The sequence below is a fragment of the Saimiri boliviensis genome, chromosome 10 (assembly GCF_048565385.1).
Source record: "Saimiri boliviensis isolate mSaiBol1 chromosome 10, mSaiBol1.pri, whole genome shotgun sequence".
Taxonomy (NCBI): domain Eukaryota; kingdom Metazoa; phylum Chordata; class Mammalia; order Primates; family Cebidae; genus Saimiri; species Saimiri boliviensis.
Window position 1 is genome coordinate 8,346,649 of NC_133458.1, and position 25,093 is coordinate 8,371,741.

General features: G+C 43.3%; 1 protein-coding gene and 1 long non-coding RNA gene across 2 annotated transcripts in view; one reads left to right on the plus strand and one right to left on the minus strand.

Annotated features, from left to right (window-relative positions):
- LOC141580005 (uncharacterized) overlaps positions 1 to 25,093 on the plus strand; it is an 80,818-nt gene that overhangs the window by 7,571 nt on the left and 48,154 nt on the right. The gene's annotated exons all lie outside the window — the stretch shown is intronic.
- GIMAP5 (GTPase, IMAP family member 5) lies at positions 499 to 24,043 on the minus strand. Its single transcript, XM_010340460.3, is given in 9 exon segments — positions 499 to 1,897; positions 3,532 to 3,580; positions 6,841 to 6,858; positions 6,860 to 6,895; positions 6,897 to 6,950; positions 6,952 to 7,047; positions 19,267 to 19,625; positions 20,861 to 20,909; positions 23,939 to 24,043. Coding segments are annotated over 9 exon segments (1,638 nt in total). The 5' UTR covers positions 24,035 to 24,043; the 3' UTR covers positions 499 to 1,016.

Genomic DNA, 25,093 nt, shown 5'->3' on the forward strand with positions numbered 1-25,093 from the left:
AATTCCAAAGAAATAGAGCCGGAGAGTTGATCCGAGGACATTTTACAGTGGAGAAGGAGAGAGGGTTTGGTTAACCTTTCTCAGAATGTTTGCCAAAGTGATTCCTTCCAGAGCATTCAAATGTGAACTGTGTTTCTCTTGTGCCTCTGGTCACACTGAGAAGAAAGCACAGAGAAAGCCCTGCCTAGAGGCCACCCCATTTCCTTGGCCTTCTCCAATTCCCATTCATCAATGCAATCCAACTGAAAGTGTTTTGCTTTACTCAGAGTTCAATGAATGTCCACTATGTGGCAGGTACTTCAGTTAGAGCAGGGGGTTCTTCCTAATTTTAGGAACAAGAAAAGCCAACCCTGTTCCTTTATTCTGGATGCCACTTGCTGAAAGGAAGCATGAGGACTGGGAAGTTCCAACAGATTAAAAGGATAAAAAGGAATGAGGAGAAATTTTCATTAGTTTGAATGTTTTCAAATGCAGGTTAAAAGAGACCTGGGACTCAAATAGCTTAAACAATTAGAAAATTTATTGGGTAACACAATAGGAAATGCAGAGATAGGGCAGGCTGCAGGGCTGGTGGCTCAGGGTTCAGGTGGCCCCAACTCTCTGGCTGCTCTGAGGCACTGCCTTCAACCTCAGGTTGGCAGCACAAAGCTGCTGACAGTCCCACCGTCACACCCAGACCCCACAATACCGGGGATGAAGACAGGCTCTATCTAAAGAGAGACCACCCATCCCCACCTCTGCAGACTTTTACTCACTTCTCATGGGTCTGCATCGGATCTCAGGCCCATTCCTGAGGCAGTCATTGGCAGAGAGAGTGAGATTGTGCTTAGAGCAGCCAGGCAGCCCTGGAGCAGAGGCACACAGCTCCAAGTCTATAAGGAAGAAGGGGAAATGGGAGCTGTACAGCCAGCAAGCGGCTTGCGCCACCGACCACAAGGATCCGAATCTGAATCGGTGATTCTTAGAGCTATGACTCCATTTGGTGATGCTTCAGAAAGGCCCCAGGGTCGAGAGACTTAAACATAATGAAAGATGAACAGAAATAAAAGAATTAAAATTACGCCGCACCAAAACAGAAAAGCACAAATCTCATAACGCAAGAGCATCTGGTGTTTGACTCTGAGGAGCGCCTTGCGTGCCCAGTTGCTCTCGTTCTCCCACAGCTCTTGCCTCTGCTTCTCCACCTGCCATTCCACCTTGATCAGGTACTGCCAGTAGTCTTCTTGGCAGGGCACGGTCCCACCTCTCTGGAGCAGCTGGGCATCTAGGAAGAGGTCGTTGCTGTGGAAGGAGCCCTCTCGCTCCCTCTCCAGCCTTTCAACCACAGCCAGGAGCTCTGCCCGCTGTTGCCTCTGCTCCTCTTCAGTGGCTCGGTTGTTGAAGGCACAGTACCTCTTCTCGCACTCCTGCACCAGGGCCCTCAGGTTGCAGTTGTCTATGTTTGCTACATAGTCATTCAGGGCCTGGTCCACTAAGTCCTCTTTGTGGGTGAAGAGAATGACCACGTGTCTCATGACCCTTACCCCAAAGACCTCCTTCACCCTCCTGACAGCCACCATGTCCTGGGCGGTGAAACGTCCCAGCTGGATCACCAAAAGCAGCACGTGGGGCCCTGGGGCAGAGAGCAGGTAGCAGTCTCCGATGTCCTTATACAGCTCTTGGGCATCAGTCTTTGACTCAAAGATGGAGGGCGTGTCGACCACCAGGACTTGCCTCCCGTTCCATGTGCCTGTCTCCACCTGGCACGTCCTGGTCACCGACTGGGCCCCTGGCTTGGACTTAAACACAGGCTGGCCAAGGATGCTGTTCCCTGTGGCACTTTTCCCGCAGCCTGATTTGCCCACTAGGATAATCCTCAATGCTGGTGGTGTTGCAAACCTGTCATTTTCTGATCTACCTGTAGAAAAAGAAGTTTTGTGTCTTACTAAGTTAATGATCTTTAAGACTGTTAGGTCATGGTTCACGGTTATCTCACGAAAGCTATGAACCTCATCCCCAGAATGACAGACATATTTATATGCATATAAAAGTATGCATACAACTGCAGGTGAATATTGCATGTAGAAAGCCCCCATTGGAAGCCCATGTTTGGATCCACAGCCAGGAGTCAGAATTTTTGCATGAAGAAGATCCGTTAAGCACTCCATCTGGATCGTGGCAAATAGAGCTTTCCCGAAAGAAAATGGTCCCTGTGTTTTCCCCTGCATGGTGTTTAAACCAGCTCCATGGAGGATTAATTGCTAAATAAATGTTGTGAGATTAGAAGGAGGCAGGGGATGAGTAGCTGCAAGTGAAAATACAATTACTTCTCTTTCACCCCCACATTTCCAGGCACACTTGTATAGACACACTTCACACATTCATACAAGCCTTGAGGGTCAAGGAGGTCTCCACTGGCAGAGCTATAGTGGTCCACTGCAAGGGTCAGCTGTCTGTCCCTGGGCCTGTGCTCTCTGGATAGGGAGTGAGATGCTTGAAATTGAGATGATATAGGTCGCAGTTAATGTTAGAGCAATGTCTAGGAGATGGCCCTAGGGTGGACGGCTCAAAAAGGTGGAAGATAAGGTCAACAGAAGCATGTGTGTTGAAAAGCTCATTTATGTGGCTGATCCAAGCACATGAAATTATGGCAGAAGTCGTGCTGGAGAGGGTGACACTGGCAGAAGCTAAAATCTTCAAGGCATGAAGAGGGGGGATCCTGTGGATTTCCAGAGCCCAAATGAATTTGAAGTGCACTGTAGGCTCCTAAAAATCTATTATTTTAGGCCAGGCATGGTGGCTTACTCCTGTAATCCCAGCACTTTGGGAGGCCGAGGCAGGCAGATCATAAGGTCAGGAGTTCGAGACCAGCCTGGCCAAAATGATGAAATCCCGTCTCTACTAAAAAATAATAATAATAAAAAAATTAGCCAAGCATGATGGCGCATGCCTGTAGTTCCAACTACTCAGAAGATTGACGGAGTGGAATCACCTGAACCCGGGAGGCGGAGGTTGCAGTGAGCCAAGATCTCGCCACTGCACTCCAGCCTGGCGACAGAGCAAGACTCCATCTCCAAAAAAAAAAAAAAAAAAAAAAAAAAAAAAAAAAAAAAAAAAAAAAAATCTGTTATTTTATTCCTCCTGCTTGTGTCAGTTCTTCCTTTCCTTAAGTTATTCTGTAGTGTGCTGTAGCAAGCACAATGTCTAAATCCCTATGGAAAACTTTTTCTTTTTTCAGCTGTCAGAATACAAAGAAAGATAAAACATATTCACCATTTGCTTCCAGACCTTTCAACCTCTGGGGTTTCCTTTCCACATTTCCCACATACCTGGTGCAGGGAGAGCATCTATGGGGTGTGTGTGTGTGTGTGTGTGTGTGTGTGTGTGTGATGGTGCGGTCAGGCACAAGAGGGCTGGGGAGGTAAAAAATGATAGTTGCCTTTATCTTTTTCATTTAAAATGAATGGGTTTCTGCCACTGTGTTTTAGGTGGGGAGAGAACTGTGATTCTCCCAAGTCTCTGGAGCTCTTAAGAACTTCGAGACTTTCTTACCTTCAGTCATAGTTCCATATTTGCCCTTCTGGAATCCTTCCATTCTCTCCTGGAATGAACACAGGAAAAGGATAAAAAGCAAATGTCTATATGGGAGCTGGTAGAGCCTGAGAGCACCCAATTCAGACATCTAAGAATAATTAACCTGCAGATGAGCCATTCCCATCACTAATTTTCTAACTCATACTTTATTTGAAACATCTGTAAATAACTTTAAGCAAACCAGCTGATGTTAGGTTCTGCTAAAACAATGCACTACTGCCTCCCTCCCATCAACTTACACAAAATCAGGAAATGTTTTGAAGCAAATCAGTTGATCATCTCCCCCAACCAGAAAGGCATGAAATGAAGAAAGCATTCTTCTATGGAACAAAGAGTGGGGCATTAAAAAAAAAAAAATTGAAATTAAAATAGGCATAGGCAAACTTGCCAGAATAGAGAAAAAAAATTGCCTTGCTGTAAATAACATTGGTTTATTTGAAGTACTGGAAACTTCCAGTCCCGGAAATTCTTTGTGTCAGATGGTCATTCCAGTGGTGGAGAGGAAATTATGAGGTACTTTCCAATGGGAGGGTGGAAATGGGAATCAGGGACACGAAGAACTGACGTGAGAGGAAGTGGTGCTGGAGGACTGGCATGACTGCCTTCCCACCCTGACGGTTGGTGGAGAGGAGGTAGTGAGGTGACTGAATAGAAAGAATCGACTTCAGGCAGAATTCAAGAACAACTCATTTCCTGCTCCGGGTAACAATTTCCAGCCTTGTGCAACAGTATCGGGGATGTACATTTGCCACCTGACTGGATATTGCCAAATATGACTCCCAGGGAGTCGTGCTAACTCCTATTTGCACCACTCATTTATAAGAGGTCCCCAGATCTTCACAGTCACTTGGTAGTAATACACTTTTAATTCCTTGTCATCTGCATGGGCATAAATAAGGATGTCTTAATTGGCTTAAACTTACATTTTGCTGATTGTCATTGAATTAAAAACAGTTTTCACAGTTTGTTTGCTATTTCGGCTATTTATAAACTTCCATACATAATAACTTCTGTGATTTCTATCTTTTCCACATTTTTCTATGCATTTAGTAGATTTTCTTGGCCTTCTTTAGGTCAAGCAATCCATTTTTATATAATCAGAATGTATTAAGACAGCTTCCTGCCCCCTCCCTTCCCTTCTTTTCCTTCTTCCTCCTTTCCTCTCCCCCCCCCTTTCTTTCTTTTTCTTAAGCCCAGAGAAGAGTGTTCTCCTCTCTCCCACACATTGTTCTTGTCTCTGATAAATGACGCTTTTGGCTTTTGTCAAAATAGCACCAGTTCCCTGACATCCTCTCTACTTTAGATGACGTTTTCTGAGGTTTCGAGTCAACATCATGCTATGGTAAAGGTCAAGATGACAGCGGTAACGATGCTAATTATGAACATCATCACTGTAATAAACCTCTGTGCAGACATTTGTAATTTTCAAAGTTATCTCATCCTCCTTATTTTAATTGCTCTCCCAAATTCCCTGTGATCTGATCAAGGATGGTCTTACAATTTCTGTTAAAATGCAAGGAAACTGAGCATTAAATGACCTGCCAAAGGTCACATGTTTACAATGGAGCCAACATCAGGAAATGGCTCCTTTTGTCTGTGGATTGTCTTTGATTCCACAGGTGGAAAAAGAGGCTATTCCAAAGAAGTCAACAGTCCTTTTGGGACATGTGTACAATGCTGCCACTCCCTGGTCAAGACAAATCAATCGGACAGCTAGAAGCCTACCCTAAAACCAACGCGAGGAATTTTATTGCAAAATCTCGAGTGCATTCTTAAAAAAATGTTATTCAAAAATAAAATTGCAGGTGGCAGGAGTTTCTCTGAATTGAGGTCTTTCCTTTTAAAACAGACAACTGCCTGTCACAAAAGCCAATCAAACTCTGTTATGGTAGCCAACCAACAACAGCAATATTTCTCCCAATCCAACCTCAGTGGGTCAGGCTGCATTGAAGAATATATTTCTTGGCAGATATTAACAAATAACCAAGTGTCCACAGGTGAGTCAGAAAGGATACTGAGGACAATACTAAGATGAATCATGAAGAAGATGATAAGAGAACTGAAGAAAGCCTAGAAAAAGACCGGTGGACACGTCACAGGCTTGGAGGAATGTCATACGTCTTGGTCTACAGGGCAGACAAAATTGGGGGAACAGAGAATGAAGTCAGGTTTCTTCTCCAAAGGAAAAATGTTACTAATCTTCCCGCAAATTAGTCCAAAGGTCATGAGAGATTGGAAGGCAGTGTGCAAGCAAGACAATAGCACCCTCTGCTGGGAGGGTCTGGCTCAGGGAGGAGGGTGAAGCAAATGAACAAAACGCACATTCTGAGTTGGAAACGGCATGAACCTGATTTTACCATGAGAAGACCTTATTTTAGCAAAACATGAGAAAGTAGCCTTTTCCATGCTATTTTAGAAGAGATCAAACCACTTCTTTTCTTCCTTGTTCATAGTATTTCCTTCACCCTGTCTGTCCCAGCCCATATATTTCCAGGTATTGGAATCATGTGTTTTGCGGTCTGGTCGCTGTGATTTCATGGCACCTCTCTCACATAAGATGTGGCTGACAAAGGGATTGTTCACAGGTGCCCCGAACATGAGTCTGTTTCCCTATAGGGTGCATCCTGCAGGGGGTCACAGGAAAACTGTGGGGCATCTGGGGGAGCATGGGGTAGATTTCTGAAGTTGAAAGTCACAGGACGAGGTCCACTCAGGGGTCTTGTTTGGAACAGGAGGCTCCTGGGATGGGAAAATATCCCACCTTTGCCCTGGGGAGCCCTAAAGAATCCATCGTCAGCTCCCAGGCTTGTCTGGGACATGGCGCATGTCTGGCTGGGCTGAGACAGGAGAAATTAGGAGGGTAAAATTGGGAAGAATGCCCCGGCTTGCTAGGGGAGCTGGGGAAAGCCTATCACCCTCTGGCAGCTTCAGTTTTCCCATCTGTCCCACGGATGAGAGGATCATTTCAGTCTTACTCCCCGAGAGTCCCATGGAGATCGACTCAGCTAAGTGATGGGCAATGGGCCAGCAAAGCCTGCTGCCCTGGGCCTGGGCTGCGAGTGCAGGCGCTGATTCTTCAGGCTGTGTTCCACCAGCTGCGCACCTGCGGATCCTGCAGCACTCACTGCTGTTGCCCCGTTTTACTGACCAGGGAACCCAGAAGCGAGGGAACCTGTGCAAGGTCACATCAGAAGTGAACAGCTGTGACCAAACTGTGATTCTTCCTATTCCCACAGTCCCTGTGAGTATAAACCCGGTTCTGCTTACCAGAAATGGCTGTTGTGCCCCTGTCCTCCAGGGCGGCGGTCACTGAGGCTCTGGCCGGCTGGCCCTCTCTCAGGAAGGGGAAGCGGCAGCAGAGAGAGCCCTGCTCTGTGGTCTGTGTGTGGGGAGGCTGTTCACAGGGCTGAGGGAGGCCGAGCAGACGCAGTTAAGGAGGAGCCACGTGCTGGGGCTGAAAACTTCGTGACTCAGCTGCAAAAAAAAGAAGAAAAGCAGAGATTCTGGAGTGTGCTCCCCACACCCTTGGGGACTAGGACAGCCCAGCATTGGCTGGAAACTGATTGGGAACAAGACCCTGAAAACCAGCCAAATGCAGTGATGTGCTGCCTCCTTAACGGGTCACTTCCTGTCAGGAGCCTGCCTTGGGACAGTGTACCCCCACCTATTTCCTTTTTTTGACTTTTACGCAAGCAGTATTTGGAAGAAGGAGATATGAAGGGAATTACAGACTCCCCAACTTCCAGGTTCAGATAAGGCCCCTGGTGACTTCAGATAAGGTCCCTGCCGCCCTGAGCACCCATCACCAGGGCACTGCTCCTCCCAGCACTCTTGGGCCCCTTCTCACAGGCTCTGCTTCTGAAAAGTTTCCACTAACCGGGGTCAGAAAGGCACTCTGGTCCACAGAGGACCAGAATGAGCCCTCGCAGGATTTGACTCTGGGCTCATGACTGACCCTGGTAAGGTGTCTGCCACGTGGTGGAGCCCGCCGTGTGAGGACATTGTGGCGCCTACATGTCAGTTTATCTGGTGAGGGTTGAAAGCAGGGTGATAGCACCTCTATTTTTTTTTTTTTAGCTGATTGCCATTTAAGGCTAGATCAGTGGACATAAAGTAATTATGAGATGGAGAACATAATGTGGACTTAGGTGGAGGGCTGTCACCGCCCAGAGAATCCCCACATCTGTTGACATTTGAGGTGGGACTTAGAGTCATATTGTAACAATTGTCTAAGATGTGATGGGTAAAACAATTTTAAACAGTCTCCTACCAGCCCAGAAAACCTCTCCACAAAGGCAGAAGAGAAATAAAGCAATTTTATTGTTCAATGTGCCTTGAACCCGAATGTGATCTAGATTCCACTAGACAATCCAGGAAGAGATTGCAAAGACGGAGAGGGATGCCACCTGGTCATATAGTCAGGCAGGTGCCACCCCTTACACACGTGTTCTCAAGCTAAACCGTAACTAATCCTCAAGTAAGAGGACTTAACAGCACCCTTTGTCACAAATAGTTCATCCTAAGTTCATTCAGTAACCGTATGTGTTAGCTAACTGTCTTTTTCTAGAGGAAAAGTAGACTTCTCATATCTTCCATGGAAAGGGGAAGATTTGCAACTCAGAAAGGCGCTGGCAAAAGAGAGGCTCCTACCTAAGTTAGGCTTCTAAGTTAGGCTCCTTCTTTCCTATGGAGACTGGGAGGTGGGGACACGATCTTCCTTGATGTTTACATTTCAAAGGGATGGCTCCCAGGTGCTCTAAAGTTGTAAAGATAGCCCTAGGCTGTCAAACAGCTTTTAAAAAAGATTTGCATTACAAAGGGCGGAGAAAAAAATTCACACTTACAAGCTTTCTAAAGAAAATGCCCTAAGAAGGGAGGGGTAATTCTTTTCCACCTCCCCCGTCCCCCCCTCCCCAGGAAAGAGAATTGACGTTTTTTTCCTTATTTTTGATATTTTATTGACCCTTACTTTTTAAATTCCTCAAGGACTCTCAACCTAGTCGGCACTCATAACTTGTGTAAATTGAGCAGAGCAGGGCAGGAAGCAGGCTGTAGTCTGATCAGGATTTCACCCTTATTAGTTAGGGACCAGGTACTCCCCCAGCACCTGGCTGCAATCTCTCAAAAACTTGATGGACAGAGTTCACATCAAAATCTTATAAACAGTGAGGGACACTGATGCTAATCATTCTTATCAATGTCGCAAACTTTGCTACTTTCACTTCATTCTAGCAACATCTTCAAACTCCTTCTCTTCTTTCCTTTGGTTTGAGCTATTCACAAACATATTTATCCACTTGGCTGGGTGCTCTGGTACCTCAGTAAGGGCTGATTTTCTGCTTTGAGTTCTCCTGGTCTCTAAATTTTATCTTTTCTTTGCTAGCCATTCCCGGGGTCCTCTTATGACTCAAAGAGACCCCAGGGAGTCAATGATGAAATGTGTTAACTGGTACCTATCAGACTTCTGAATGAGATCTTGGGCTTCTCAGAAGTCAGACACTGTCTTTAGGTCAGGGTTTTGCCAGAATTTAGCCCTAGAAAGCGCTCAAAAATACTTATTAAGTAAATGGGTAATACATACTACGTAAACGCTCTAACTCTTCCCTCACGTCCCCTTTTGTAGTTACATTTAGTGCTAGAAGAATAATCTTAGGTAGTTACTTTCAGAACCTAGGATTGTAGAAATTAGTATATATCCAGACATAAAAGTATTTCCAAAACTAGACTCCTTGTGCCTTTTCCTCACCCTCTCTAGTCCTCTGTTCAGATTTGAAAAAAATAAAATCAAAACCAAAACAGGAAACCTGGGACACCTCTCAATTGAAGTGTGGAAATGGCCATTTTCCCTATCCTGTTTGACACCAAATTCAATCCCTTTTCAGCCTGGACAGAGAGAGTTCTCTACCAAATATGACATACTACAAAATATAATGAATCATTGCTGAAAGCAGGTCTCTATCCACCCCCAGACTCCTCTGTCTACATGTTTTAATGATTACTGAGAAAGAAGGTTTAAAGTACCCAAGTATAATTTTGGATATTTCTATTTATCTTTTTGGTTTCTTTAGTTTTGCTTCACGTATTTTGGAGCTTTGTTTTTAGGTGCAAACATTCTAAAGGATTGTTATGTCTTCCTGATAATTTAAGACATTTATCATTATGTAATAGCCATCTTTATCCTTGACAATATTCCTTGCTCTGTAGACTACAGATCTGTATTATATTAATGTAGCTACTCCAGCTTCCTTTTGATGAGTGTTTTCATGATTTTTATTTCCCCATTCTTTTACTTGCAACCCATCTCTATGACTGTGACAGGCAGAATTCTAAGGTGGGCTCCAAGATTCCCATCAACTAGTGTACATGTCCTGGATAATCTCTTCCCCTTTTGTGTGGGAAGAACTGTGAGTAGAATGAATGCCATTCCTGTGATTGGTTTACATGGTAAGTAAAGGGATTTTTTCAAATTTAATTAAGGTTCCTAATCAGCTAGTTTTGCATTAGTTAAAGGGGAGATTGTTCTGGATAGGTCTCACCTAATTAAAAGAAGCCTTAAAAGCAAGAGATACTTCCAGCTTTTAAGAAAGCAAACATTTATGCTTTAAACTGCCTACGGAGAGGATCAGCCTCCAGGAGCTATCCACACCACAGTCTTTCAACCACAAACAACTGAATTCTGCCAATAACCTAAATGAAGTTGAAAAAGGACCCTGAGCTCCAAATAGCAGCATGGGTGACACTTCTATTTCAGCTTTATAAATTGCTGACTAGAGGGTCCACCTAAGCCATGCCTGGACTCCTGTGCTAGGCTGTTTTTGCATTGCTATAAAGAAATACGTAAGACTGACAGTTTGCAGAATAGGCAGGAAGCACATTGCTGGCATCTGCTTCTGTTGAGGGACTCAGGAAGCTTCTAATCATGGTGGAAGACAAAGGGGAGTCTGCATGTCACCAGAAGAGAGTAAGAGCAATGGGTGGGGGAGGTGCTACACACTTCCAAATAATCAGATCTTACTCACTGCAGTGAGGACAGCAGCGACCCATCTATGAAGGATACACTCCCGTTACCCAAACACCTCTCACCAGGTCCTGCCTCTAACATCATGAATTACATTTGAACATGAGAAATGAGGGGTCAAATATCCCAAAAATATAAACTCTTGATCTACAGAAATTGTGAGATAATAATTGTACGTTGTTGTAAGTTGTCACATTTGCAGTAATTTGTTACACAGCAAAAGATAACCAATTATATTTAAAGCGCATTTCTTGTAGATAGCATATGGCTGAATCTTGTGGTTTTAACCAATCTAAGTGGATTTTAGACCATTTATCACAGTCTATAAAAATTTCAGGCCACTTCACATGTATTTTAAGAGTTATGATAGTGTACTTGCAATTCTTCCTTCCCATTTTTGTGTTATGATTATTGTAAACTTTTACATATTTTATAACTTCCCTAATACACGATTACTTTTTTGTTACAGCTAAAAAATGTAAAATAAATTCCTTTTATATTTGTATTTATTTTTTCCATTTCTAGGGTTTTTCATTTCTTTGTGTAGATTCAAATTTCTATCTGGTGTCATATTTATTCCTTCTGCCTGAAAAACTTCTTTTAACATTTCTTGTAGTGAAGATAAGCTGATAATTAATTGTTTTAGCTTTTGTTAGTTAGATTCTTTATTTCTAACTAACAACTAACATTTTTATTTACCATCATATTTGAAAGATTTTTGCTGGCTATACATTTCTGGGTTAATAGTTTTGGTTTTTTTTTTCCAGCATTATAAAGATGCTATTCAATAGTGTTCTGAATTGTGGTTTCTGACAAAAAATCAGCTGTGATTCTAATATTTATTCTTCTAATATGTCTTTTCCCCCAGTTACATTTAAGACTTCCTCTTTATCATTGGTTCTCAACAATTTAAGTATAAAATGTCTAGCTTTTCTATTTTGCTTTGTTATGTGTTTACCCTGGTTGGAGCACTCTGTTTCTTGAATATGTAGTTAGGTGTCTTTCATTATTTTTTGAAAAGTCTTAACTACTACCTTTTCAAATATTTCTTCTGTTCATTCTCTCTTTTTGACATGTATGTTAAACTGCTTTATATAATTTCATAGCTCCTAGATATTTTTCCCCTCATTTATTTTTCTCCCTTTACTCAGTTTGAACAATTTCTATTAACTTATTTTCCAATTCACTGATTCCTTCCTCAACGGTGTCAAGTCTACTGATGTAACCCCTAAGGAATACTTTATTTCTAATAGAATGTTTTTAATTTTTAACACTTACATTGACTCATAGTTTCCATCTCTCTGTTGAAATGCCTAGTATTTTATTACATGTTGTCTACATTTTTCACTTCATCTCTTAGCATAGTAATCATAATTATTTTAAAGACCCTGTCCCACTTCTGGATCATTTCTGAGTCTGGTTCTGTGGATTGTTTTTGTCTTTTCATAGTGGATTATTATACTCTTGCTTTTCTGAATATATTATAATTTTATTAAACTGTAAATATGCATAGTAGGAAAGTAAATTGAGATAAATAGTATTTATGCCTAGAATGGTTATGCCTCTTCTGTCAGGCTCTTGGTGTTCAGCTGAGTCAATCTAATCAAGAGTTGAACTGGGTTGGGGTTGTTGCTATATATAGTTACCTTCAGTGCATCTTAGGTTTTTAATTTGTTTAATGTTGCCTGGTGCTTAAGTGGGGACTGAAATGCCATAGGGCTTTATTTGGTGTTCCTCTTCCAGTCACCCTCAGATTTCAGTCATCTCTGCATAACTCCATTTCATAGGGGATTGTTCCAGGCTTTGACCCTTCCCTATAGTAGACTGGATTGATTATTAATCACTCAGTATTCTTTAGGTGTATGGCAAGGGCAGGGCAGTGTTCTTTGCTGTTCTTACACAGCTTCAGTCTTAGGCATGGCCTATGTGCCTGGGCCTTGGGCACTGGGCTCTCAGTGACACTGACCTTCTTCTTAATGACACCTATATTCATGAGGGTTCTCCAAAAATATAGAACCCATTGTGTGTGTGTGTGTGTGTGTGTGTGTGTGTGTGTGTGTGTGTGATGTAATTGGTTGACATGATTATGGAGGCTGAGAAGCCCCATAATATGCTGTCTGCAAGCTGGAAAACTAGGAAAGCTGATGGTGTAATCCAATCTGAGTTTGAAGGCCTGAGAACTAGGGGAGCTGATGATGTAACTCACCCAGTTTGAGGCCAAAGGTCCAAGAACCAGGTGTGTGTGTGGGAGGTTGCTGGTGTAAGTCCAATAGTTCAAAGGCTTGCTAACCAGGAGCTCCAATGTTTGAAGGCAAAAGAAGACAGATGTCCCAGTTCAAGAAGAGAGAGTGAATTTTTCCTTCACTGCCTTTTTGTTCTTTTTGGAACTTCAGCAGACTAGGTGATATCTGCCCATACTGGTGATGGCAGAACTTTACTCTTTTGAATCTGCAGAGTCAAATTCTAATGTCTTCTGGAAACACTCTCACAAGCACACACAGAAATAATATCTTACTAGCCATCTAGGCATCCCTTAGTTCAATCAAGCTGACGCATGAAACTAACTATCACAGAATTCAGGGTGTTTCTTGTATATGCGTAATAGAAGTCTTATACAGAACAGAGGGTTTTTTTTTTTTTTTTTTTTTTGCCTCTTTTAGAAGTCAGTTGACAGTCCATTTTTTACTCCTTTAAATATAATATCTTTTTTCTGCTTTAAGTTTATTAGCTTAATTGAATTAGTGGATTGATATATTTTATCTCTTCTGGAAAATTCTAATGTTTTTCTATCCCCCTTTTTTTTGTCTTGTCTCTGTGAACCTATGTTTTTCTATTCTTTTGGAATGATTAATATGTTAAAACTTCTCATTCTTTTCTCTGTATTTCTTACCCTCTCTCCACATTGCCTATCTATTTTGTATCTCTGGGCTGCATTCTGGATTTTCTTCTCTCCTGATTCTCTCTTCAGTAATGTCTAATCCATTAAACCTGTCTACTGAGTTGTTAATTTCAGTTATATATAAGTTCAGGTTTGTGATGGAGGAAACACCAAAACTGGATTAGACGAACAAAAATTTAATGGAGGCAGAAGCAGGTAGAAGGACAGGTAGCCCTCAGACCGTAAGTAAAATAAGTATACTTAGTTTATACCTGTATCTGATTTTTATAGTATCTCAAGTCCTTGCTTATTTGTTTCTGTTACTTTTCGTTTGGTTTTCTCATTGCATCATGTTTCTTTAGGTGGTTGGTTTTCTCTGAGTGCTAAATATGACATTTACAAAGAAGTGTTCAAAGGAAAATTGAAGGCCCAAAATGTTAGTGTCAACTTCCAGGTAGAATTCCTTTTTAATGCCAAATCTTGAGACACTTTTGGAGAAAGATCACTTTAATAAAGTCTCAGGACACTCACACTGCAAGTCTACAGGAAGGAGATGATTTACATCTGATAATTTATCACGTTGGGATCTTTTTTTTTGGAGACAGTCTTACTCTGTTGCCCAGGCTGGAGCACAGTGGCACAATCTTGGCTCACTGCAACCTCTGCCTCGTGGGTTCTAGCAATTCTCCTGCCTCAGCCTCCCGAGTAGCCGGATTACAGGTGTGCACCACCATGCCCGGCTAATGTTTTTTATTTTTAGTTGACACAGGGTCTCATTAGGTTGGCCCGCCTGATGTCAAACTCCTGACTTTAGGTGATCCGCCTGCCTCAGCCTCCCAAAGTGCTGAGATTACAGGTGGGATCCTTTCTAAAAGTAAGATGAGGATGAGAGTCTTCACTTTGGATTGATTGTGGATTTTACTTTTACCCTGACTATCCTGTTAAATTACCAAACCCCAAGGTGTGGCTCCATTTTTAAGCTGTTTCTACTTGATCTGTAAATACTCTAAGGGCAAAAGTGGCTCCTTACCAGGCTTAACTTTCTGGGTTTTCACTTTTCTTAGGTTTGTTATAGAAATTCCTCACTCTCTTGTTAGGTTTTTGAAGCTTTCTATTTATTTTATCTCGAGTTTTGACATTATTCTCTATGGGAGTATTGTACTAACTATCTAACCACCATTACCATAAGATCTATGCTCTGTTGATCTCATCGATTCTGAGTAACCCTAACTCTTTTAGCATCAGAGGCAATCCTGATCTAGGTCTTCATGTGCAAGCTGTCACAGAGGGATCTACAGAGAATATTACAGAGGGATCTACAGAGAATTCTCTACAGAGAATTATCCTTTAACACAAAAAAGAATCTGTGGCTTTTCAGGAAAAAGGCCTTCTCTGCCTATTGGAGACCAATTCTGGGAATTTGGGCTTAAAACTTGGAGTTGATCCTTCTAAGAAATTCTGCAGAACTGGAAGTCAGAAAGTCTTTCGTTCCTTTTGCTTCTTGGGATTGAGATTATCTATTTGTTTCTTGGGATTGAGATGTGAGTGTGTTTGTGTTTGTGTTTGCATGTATGAAAGTGTGTGTGTGTAATTTTTGAGGAGTGGTATGCAGTTCTCTTCAGTGTTCACCATGATACATCATGCTAGCATGTAGCAGAAAAACTAGTCTAGGAATCTTCAGATGCATGAAATCAAGAGTATATGCACAATATAACACCATTTGAAAGTTAAAAAAAAAGTCTAAGTGCCTAAACTTAGTGATATGTAAAGAGAATTATGAGGAGGGAAAGAAAATATGAAAATATGAGAAGAATTAGGCAAAGAACATGATTGAAAATATAAAAATAAGACTCAAACCAATAATTACAAAATATCCAGTATATGGAGTGATAACTGCCTAAATAAAGAGGCTGGGGACAAATTTAGAAGCATCTCAATAAAATATTTTATTGGTAGAATAAGCAAGAACAAATCTAGTTGCCTAAGAATAGGCCAACATTGCCACTGTTAGATTAAAAATCACAGGAGATAAATGAGTGTTTAACCATAGTCTAGCTATAGCTTCCCCCCAAATTTACAGGAATTCTCTTCTGGGGTACTCAATCCATAGGTGAATCTCTGGAAGGAGGACCGGTGTCTGTCAGGGCTATGGTGTGGCTGGAACCAAATACTGATTGTGTAAGAATAAGAATGTACACAGTGGCTGAAATCTTTTGTTCTAAAAGTTCATCATGGCCAACACTAGCTTTCAGAAATAAGTCAGATACAAGTCTTTTTGTGGAGAACAAAAGCTGGTCCAGGTACCAAGGCATGGAAATATGAAGAGAAACATCACCAGCACATGACCCATGCATTTTTTATCCTCAAAGAGATAAAGGGAGAAGAGAGGAAGGGGGACATAATATATTCATGCAATTTTTGAAGTATTGGGCAGATTTTTACCCTGTGACTGGTTAAAATTAGCAAGGAAGTTTTTCCTACAGGAGGCAGTGCTGTTTTATGCTGTAATTTAAATATAAAATTGATGTGTACTATCAAATTACTCAAATTACATAAGTGAGGTCACAAGGCCTAACCCTGAGCTATGGGGGAAAAGCATCCTTCAAACCACAGCCTAAAAAAGACTTTACTGGATGAAATGGTGAATGCCCACTGTTCTGTTGCAGGAGAAAAGGATAAAATAAGCTGAAAGGGGTAGAAATACAGTAATTTTGGGGACTCTGTGCTTGAAAGGAAGAAAATTTCCTTAGGGCAGGAGAATATCATTGATACAATGTCATGCTTATGAAAGAATTTTTTGTTATCTATGATAGAAAACTTAGAAAATGGTAAAAACTCTCATAGTTAGAAACCTAATATTAAAAGGGTACAGGAAAGTCAACTTTACCATTCATTTTCCAAACAATTATTGACCCTACTTTATATGCCAGGCACTGAGTTGTATGACAGGGATACAAAGGTGAAAAAAAAAAAAAAGATCATAATCAAAGTTTCTGAAAAAGAAAACCACTAGAGAAATGTTATTGAATGTAAAGGAAAACTGTAACTTTAAAAATAATATATTATTCAAATTCAAAGATTATAGCATATTTTGAGATTCAGATTGACAATACATCTTTGATTGCACTTCACAAATGTATCTGACAACCATATGCTACTTTACATTTATATTACTGAGGTAGGAGGCAGGACTCAACTCTAGTGGTGGGGATTGGGCTCCAGACACATTGAAGACTAGCTTGAAAGGGAAGAGGTGAAAGAGTCTCTCCATAAAACACACTCACCAGTGTCATGCCAGGTTACCATTGCTAAGGCAACCCCTGGAAGTTACAGCTCCTTTCCATGGCAACAATCCCACGACCTGGAAGTTGCCACCCTTTTTCTAGAAATGTTGGCATAATCCAACCCCTAATTTGCATATAGTTCAGAGTGGGTGTAACTATGACTGCAGAACTGCTTCTGCGCTGCTACTCTGGGCACACTGCCTATGGCGGAACCCTGCTCCACAAAGAGCAATACCTTTGCTGCTACTGTACACTAAACCACTTTGATAAAAGTTGCTAACACCACAGCAGCACTGGCTCGTGCGCAAGTGGCCTTGGACGACCACGCTGTGCCCTCCCTGCTGCCCCCTCTGGTCATTAAAGGAATCCCTCTCTGGCTCGAGGCCCCTGCTTGGGCCAAGTATGGCTGCTGAGGAAGTGAAAGGAGGGGGTTAAACATGGGTTTTTCTTGAGTCACGCTTCAAAAAGTCCAACTCCCTGCAGCGGTCACCCAGGCCCTTAGGACCCCAGACCATAGCCTGCGCGAAGCCCGCAGCCTACCTGGAACCTCCCGCGGTCTTTAGCTCGACCTGGCATTCGTGCACATGCTTGCAGACCCCTCCTTCCCAACGTGTGCTGGGAAGGACCCTAGGGCGCCTGCGCACACTCCAGCTGCCGCCGCCTCCTCCTCCTCCCCTTGATTGGGGCTCAGGTGAATATCTGCTTTCTTTGTCTCCATGTCCTTACTAGAGGTTGGATGATTTAAAGACAGTGAGTTCCCTTAAAGGCCTCTTATTATGTTCAGAAATAGAAATAAGGAAATCTTATTGTTTGGTTTACACAACCAGTCAGCGTCAATCAGCGTCACATTTTCTAATCATGTGGCATTCAAGAACCTTCCTGGACAGGCCCCGGATGCTTTAGCTGCACAGCATAGGATCCTCGGGTGTCTACAATCTCAGCCTATGCACCTGGGGCTCTGCCTCTTCTCCATGACCAGGGAGGAGCTTGAGATACAGGCTGTGCATGTGTGTGATAAAAATATGAATAACCATATAGAAGATATTAATGTTATTTCCCCAATAGCATAATATCATAGTTTTTTTGTTGTTTTTTTTTGTTTGTTTGTTTTGTTTGTTTGTTTGTTTTTGAGACAGAGTCTCACTCTATCACCCAGGCTGGAGTGCAGTGGCACAATCTCGGCTCACTGCATCAAACGATTCTCCCTCCCCAGCCTTCCGAGTGGCTGGGATTACAGGCGAAGGCTACCACACCAGGCTAATTTTTGTATTTTTAGTAGAGATGGGGTTTCATCATGTTGGCCAGGCTGGTCTTGAATTCCTGACCTTTGGTGATCCGCCCACCTAAGCCTCCCAAAGTGTTGGGATTAGAGGCTGAGCCACTGTGCAGGGACCCTACTTCATTTTGGAAAGCGAAGAACCATAATATGTTCTAGAAAAGTGGAAACTATTATTTTCAGCACAGTTGCAGTTATCATTTTGGTAGAAAATTATTGTGCTAATAAACTGATGTCTCAGAAGTAATATTAACATGTGTAACCCCCACATTTCTTTCATTGATGCTAAAAGTCTACAAGAATCCCAAAGGAACATATCTACCAATGAATAAGAACTAGAAAATTATCAAGGAGGAGCGGTCTAAATTGAATTTTATAAAAAGTTCTAAAGTAAAGGCACTTGTTTTCCCTGTGCCATGGATTTATCCCCACTACAAGCTACTTGACATTAAACTACCAAAACTACCAAAGAAAGTTCTTGTTAGACGAATTTGTTTTAAAACTCTGCATACGCAATGTTTAAAATGAGACTTTAAAAACATAAGAAGTTAATTCGGAGCCTTGGCAAAGTTGCAAAGATGATGCAGCGTTCAAAGTTTTGTGTCATTAAAATTCTGTGCCTGAAACGACAGGATTCCTTCTGCTGGAATGAATTTTTTCCTTCAACCTCTCTCTTAACACGTTGCCTGCAGTTTTAGGGCCTGCACTGTCAGTCAGGCCTGATTTCCAAGACCTCCAACTGGCGCGGGCGGAGCGGCACGCCGAGCAGGAACGCGCCCCCAACCAGCAGGGCCAGGCCGAGGCCCAGGCCCAGGCCCCAGATCCAGCACGGCTTCTGCCACGCCCCCAGCGCGACCCACAGGCAGGTGCTCCGCGGCTTCCTCCGCCCGCGGGCGGCCACGCGCTCCGCCACTCTCCGGAGCCGCTCCGCGGGGTCCGCCCAGCGCAGCTGCTGCGCCAGCTCGTACACCTCGTTGGAGTAGTGCGCGCCCTCGCGCTCCCGCACCAGACCCTCCACCAGCCCCAGCAGCTGCTCCGCCTGGGACTCCTGCTCCGGGCCGGTGGCCCGGTTGTCAAACGCACAGACCCGGCCCCCGCACTGGGCCACCAGCTCGCGCAGGGCCCGGTTCTCTGTGCCGCGCACGTAATCGTGCAGGGAGCCCCCGGCCAGGTCCTCCTTCCTGGTGAAGACGATGACCATCCACTTCAGGACGCCCTCCCCGAACATGTCCCTCACCTGCCTCACCACCTGCTGGTCCTGGGCGGTGAACCGGCCCAGCTGGGTCACCAGGAGCAGCGCGTGGGGCCCGGGGGCCGAGAGCAGGTAGCAGTGACCTCTCTTCTCACAGCGGGGATCTGTCCTGGGCACGTCGGAGCTGAAAATGTCCGGAGTGTCCACGACTTCCACGTGCCACTTGTCCCACCTGCGGCTGGCCGTGGTGCAGGCCGTGGTCACAGATGTGGCCCCCAGCCTGGACGGGAACCGTCTCTGACCCAGGATGCTGTTCCCGGTGGCGCTCTTCCCGGCCCCTGTTCTCCCAACAAGGATGAGCCTCAGTGTGGGCTCCTGCCAGGACTGGGTGTCCTCTTCTAAACCTGTGAGACCAAGTGTTATAATTTTACTTAAGTTTAACCAACTTTCCCTTGGGAATTTAGAAAAAAAAAGTTAAGAATAGGCCAGGCTCTGTGGCTCACGCCTGTAATCCAAGCACTTTGGGAGGCCAAGGCAGGTGGATCACCTGAGGTCGTGAGTTCAAGACCAGCCTGATCAACATGGAGAAACCCCATTTGTACTAAAAATACAAAAGTTAGCAGGCCATGGTGGCGCATGCCTGTAATCCCAGCTACTCGGGAGACTGAGGCAGGAGAATCCCTTGAACCTGGGAAGCAGGGTTTGTGGTGAGTTGAGATCGCACCATTGCACTCCAACCTGGGCAACAAGAGTGAAACTCCATCTCAAAAAATAAAAAAAGGAGAGAGAAACTTGAGCCTTTAGGTTCATTTCCACCGTTTCCTTTTGTATTTGGGTGGTCTGTCTGCACCTGTAGGTGCTCCAAAGACAGCTAATTATCATAGAAATGCCCCTTTAAAAATTCCAGGCCAATTGTTCATCTGACATTTCTGGTCATCCACACATGTACAGACATATTTATTTTATATTTAAAACTTTCAATGGACTCTGAAATATTCTCCCAAGACCATCCCCAGAGAGAGGCAGTGGGGGTAGTACTGCCTGGCAGTGAAGAGCTATCTGGAGTCCCAGACTTTGTGGTTTGAATCACAGTCCCACCACGTGCTAGTTGTGTAACCTTGGAGAAGTTAAGTAACCTAAGTATTAACCCTCTTCTGCAAAAGTGGGAGTGATAATAGATCCTTGGTTCTCAGAGGCCTGTGGAGGGGGTGAGATAAGGTCTGGTTCCTTCTTCCCTCCTTCTCTTCCTCTTTCCTTCCTTCCTCCCCTCCCTCTCTCTTAAACGGGCTGCCTCAAAAGAATATCTGTTTTAACCCTCTATCTTTGTTCTCTAAACATTCTACCTTGGAAATCTTGTTCACTTTACTACATGATTGGATATCCTCACTTCTTCCTTGGAGACTGGAGTAGGCTTATTACCCTTACTTTATACTGTGGAATCAAGGAGGCAGGCTAGTCAAAGAACTTAATATCTCACAGCAGAGATCCAGCTAAAATGCAAATCTCAGGGCTGGTGCTATTTCATTCCAGGGTTGAGACACATCTGGAACTTGTCTCTGTCCAGTCTTGAGGAAGCCCCATTCTCATTATTATCCTAAGCTCAAGCCTAGGGAGACAAGGTCCAGAGATACGGTCTTACCATAGACATTTTCTTCATCTCTTGCCATCTTCCTTCCTCCCATTCTTACCTAGAAGAGTCCCAAACACAATTTGTTAATTCATGTACTTACTCCTCAAAAAGGCATAACCACCTACAGTGTGTCAGGCAAAGTCCAAAGAGCTGGTGACAGCACAGTGAAAAGACATGGTTTTTGCTTGCAAGGATCTAAAAATCTAAGTGTCTGTTTTGGCAGAAGGGCAGATGGCTAGAGAGATGACAGGTAAATTTCATCAATATAATACGTTGTTCTAATCCTTTTTTAAGTAAGGATTATACCAGAACTTGAGAGAATGGCATTGGAAGGGCCAACACTCTGCCCTTGAGTTGGTATGATGCTGTGAGAATGAAGAGGGAGACCCAGGCATCTCAGATCAACTTCCCCTTTTCATTCCTAAGACTGTAAACTGAAACCCTTTTCATATGTAATTCCTAAGACTGTAAACTGAAACCCTTCTCATATGTAATTCCTAAGACTGTAAACAGAGACCCTTTTCATATGTTAAGCTATAAACCTAAGATTCTTCCACGTTGTAACATCTAAAGTATAAGCCTATATAAAGAAGGAACCTTCCTTTGTTAGGCGAGCTTGGATATTAGGCAAATATGCCACCTGGCTCCCGGCTGAATAAACTCCTTCCTCCAATATTTGGTGTCCAAGAGATCTGTTTCCCGTGGCGGCTCCTGCTACAGGAACATCGGGTGAGCTTGGATTTGTCTTTTCAGGAACTCCAAAAGCAAAAAGAAGAGTGTAGGTTATAACATTTACCCAATGCCAGTGGGTAAGCTTTAGGTGTAAATTTTTCCCAGGTGATTCTTTATCACTGACATAAGCTAGAGGTATCAAGGGATTCAGTAGCTGGGGGAGGATTAGGTAAACCCTCAGAACCAGAAAATTTACCCAGTGACTTAGGCACCCACCTTCAAGCGGCTGGCCTGAGGAAAAAAAAAAAAAAACCAAGAAGAAAATTGGGATTTTTTCTTTTGGAAATTGAATAGATCTCCCAAGTAGGTCTGGAGGGACCCTGACTCTGTTTTCTTTAAACAAATAATTTAATTTGTCTAGAGATGTCTAAATATGATCTCTGTGCTGGAGAGACTTGGAACACTCCCCCTCAACTCCTGAAGTTGCTTCCCCCTCCAATCTGAGGCTTTGAAAGATATGTTTTCTTTTAGCTTGTTTTTTAAAAATATGTGTTAGTATAGAATTTATGGGTTGCTTTTCTGATAATATAAGTAATAATTATATTTTAATGTTTATGAATAAGACAAAAAAGTTGAGTTTGACTTTTAAAAATTCAGACTATATACTATTGGCATATAAGGAATCTACTGATTATTATACTTACTTTAAATTTAACTGTTATGCAATGAACCCTAAAAATAGTAGAAATAATAAAGAACAACAGCACCAGCAAAAAAAATAAAAAAAAGATAAGCTGATTATGCTGAAATCTAGCATTGTGTAATAGAGCTAAACACTCTGTGATCCAGTTTGCCTGATCACACAGGCTCCTGAACACAAATGCACTTCTCACTGCATCTATGTCTCCAGCCTCATTCCCAGACAATCCCCCACTCAGTCAGCTGCTTCACAAACAGCAGATTCCAGGGCCTTTCCAACCGGCTCTGCTTCCCCTCCTAGAACTATTACTCCTCCCGACCTCTCTGTGCCTCACCATCCATGTCAAACTCCATCTCTTTGTGTCTTGCACCCTGGTCACTCAGGTACCCATGTTCTCTCCCATTGGCACCACACATGAAGGAAGGGCAGAGAGAGAGGCTGGCTGAGTAACTTGTCTTTGACTGAAAGACTTGGAGAACAGGTTTGCCTCGTGTGAAAGCTAGAGCTGTTTCTGTTTCTGCAGGAAGTCCACTGGCCCTCCTCAAAGCCTTCAATAAAGTTCACTCCATGGGCCTTATATGATTAATTATTTTGCATGTAGGAACAAGCAGAGGATCATAATTGACATCAGAGCAGAAATGAAGAAACAGCTATGAGATTCAGAGCAAAGAATAAGAATTTAGATGAAGCAAAAAGTCCTTGTTAACTAAGAAAATGATAAAGTGTACTGCAGGGAACCTGCACAACTCCAGGTAGTTTGTTCCAAACTTTTCCCTAGTTTGGAACAGGGGTTGAAATGACTTTAAATAGTTTTTTTTTTTTTTTTTTAAAGAGTACAGTAATACCCAGCTGAACTCTGAGGTGACAAATGACTCTTAATCATTGAGGAATGTACACTCGTGGAATCCTGTATTCCTAATACTTTAAGAGACGTCAAAGTTTATTGAGTTCTTTACCACTCAAATGTGCTGTTTCTCAGAATTACTTGAATGCTCTTTAAAAATGTACATTTCTTGGATCCATCCTCAGAAATTCTGATTCACAAGTCAAGTTTCTGATGTCCACAGTTCAGAACTTGGACATCAGTCATTTTTGTAACCCCCCCTTATTGTACAGATGAGGAACTTCAGGTGTCCCCATGGCTGGAGCAGGAGAAACTTGAATTAAGGGAGCAGATGTTTAAGGGACCATGCAGGGAAAGGGGTTGAAGACCAAGTGATTAATCTCAGATGTCTCCTCGGGGGCCCCTTCTGTGGACAGTGAGGAGGAGCGAAGAGAGTTCAGATGTACCCAGTCTTGTCACATTGTAACTTACTCCAAGTTTAGATGGCGCCTGGGGCCACAGAAATACCTTTTGCCTTTGCTCAATAGGGAGCTTGAGCTTTAATGCCTTTCAAACTGTATTTTATTCCCAGAGGTGGTTCCAGCACACTCTTCTCTTACTTTGTTAAGGGAATATGGGAGGAGACAGATTTCACTCCCCACCAAGAACGTATGTTCTCCAGAGCTGGAGAAGGCGCTACTAAAATTTCCTCTGGACTTTGCCAACTTAAAAACCTGGAAGCATGACCTTGATTGTTCCAGATCTTGCTTGCCACATGATGCCTTGTGGAATGCAAGTGCACCGGCAGTAAACACCCTAGGAATCACATTCTTTCTGGTTTTCAGAGCATCCCCAGCTCCCACCAGCTCCCAGGCTCAGACTCACCGCTCACCTTTCCCGGTGACAGGCTCTGAAGTTGGCCACAAGATGCCCCAACCTGCTGCTTTCCCTTCGGCTGTGAATACAGAGGGCTCTTTCCTCTCAGCATACAGAGGAAGTCACTCAGACTTCTGAAATCAGGAAACTCAGGGTGGGCCCCATGGTGACAACTTAAAGAGACAGAAACATTTCCTAATTGAGCTGGGCTGGCAATATTTCTCCTACCGACTCTACCTTCTGCTGTGCCTGAGGTTATGTGTCTCCAGCAGGACCTCATGATATATCAAATGTCTTGCCATGGCCCAAGAAGGGAGGGATATTGTAGTCTCTGAGGCCTGACTGTACTTCTGTAATTGATTACTGAGCTAATTCTTCAGTTACCTTTTGCCCTTTAGGGACGTTCCCCTTGTAAAATAGGTCCAGAGAGTCTCTTGCCCCAGAACAAATAACATGATAGCTGTTTTCACCATCTGTTCATTAATTAGACATTCATGTGGCCAGTGCCAACCCTAGATTCAACCTGCCTGAAAAATCTGGAGGTAAAGTCTCATCCTCTGAGGAAGGAGGGCTTTCCCAGCTATTGAAGGACCTGAAGGTGAGCTAGCATGTTGAGAATGAACACGTTTGCACTCTCTTCAAATTAGCCTTTTAAGGAGGCTGTCTAGTAATCTGTGTTGGTATCACCGGTTCTAGTTATTCTGTCTTCTCTCAAGAGCATCGTGAGGTCAGCAAAAAGGCGAACCATTGGGTCGTGAGAAGGCAACAGAGGAACAGGCTGCATATCCAGTTAGGTCATTAACCAGTTATAGGACCTCACCTAACTCACTTAAACTTCGGAGTTGGCTTTCTGGAGTTTACTATATAGGGAAGACAATAGCCTGAGTCTTAACCCTACTGGATAGAATCTGCTTTTTAACCTCTTTCATGCCAGCCGACTTTTTTTCTGGTAGGGAAGAGACCCAACTTTTACTGTTTCCCACCTTTTTGGGGTCACAGAGTCTCCTGGATGCCTGGCATGCCCACTGTTTGAATTCATCATTTCTGAAACAGGGAGCCTGTCATTTTTGCAGTAGGCCAGCAGGGCTGGAGCTATTGTGAGACAGGCAGGGCATCTAGGGCACACAGCTGAAGGAGGCACCCACTCTCAGGGTCACCCAAGTGCAGGTCC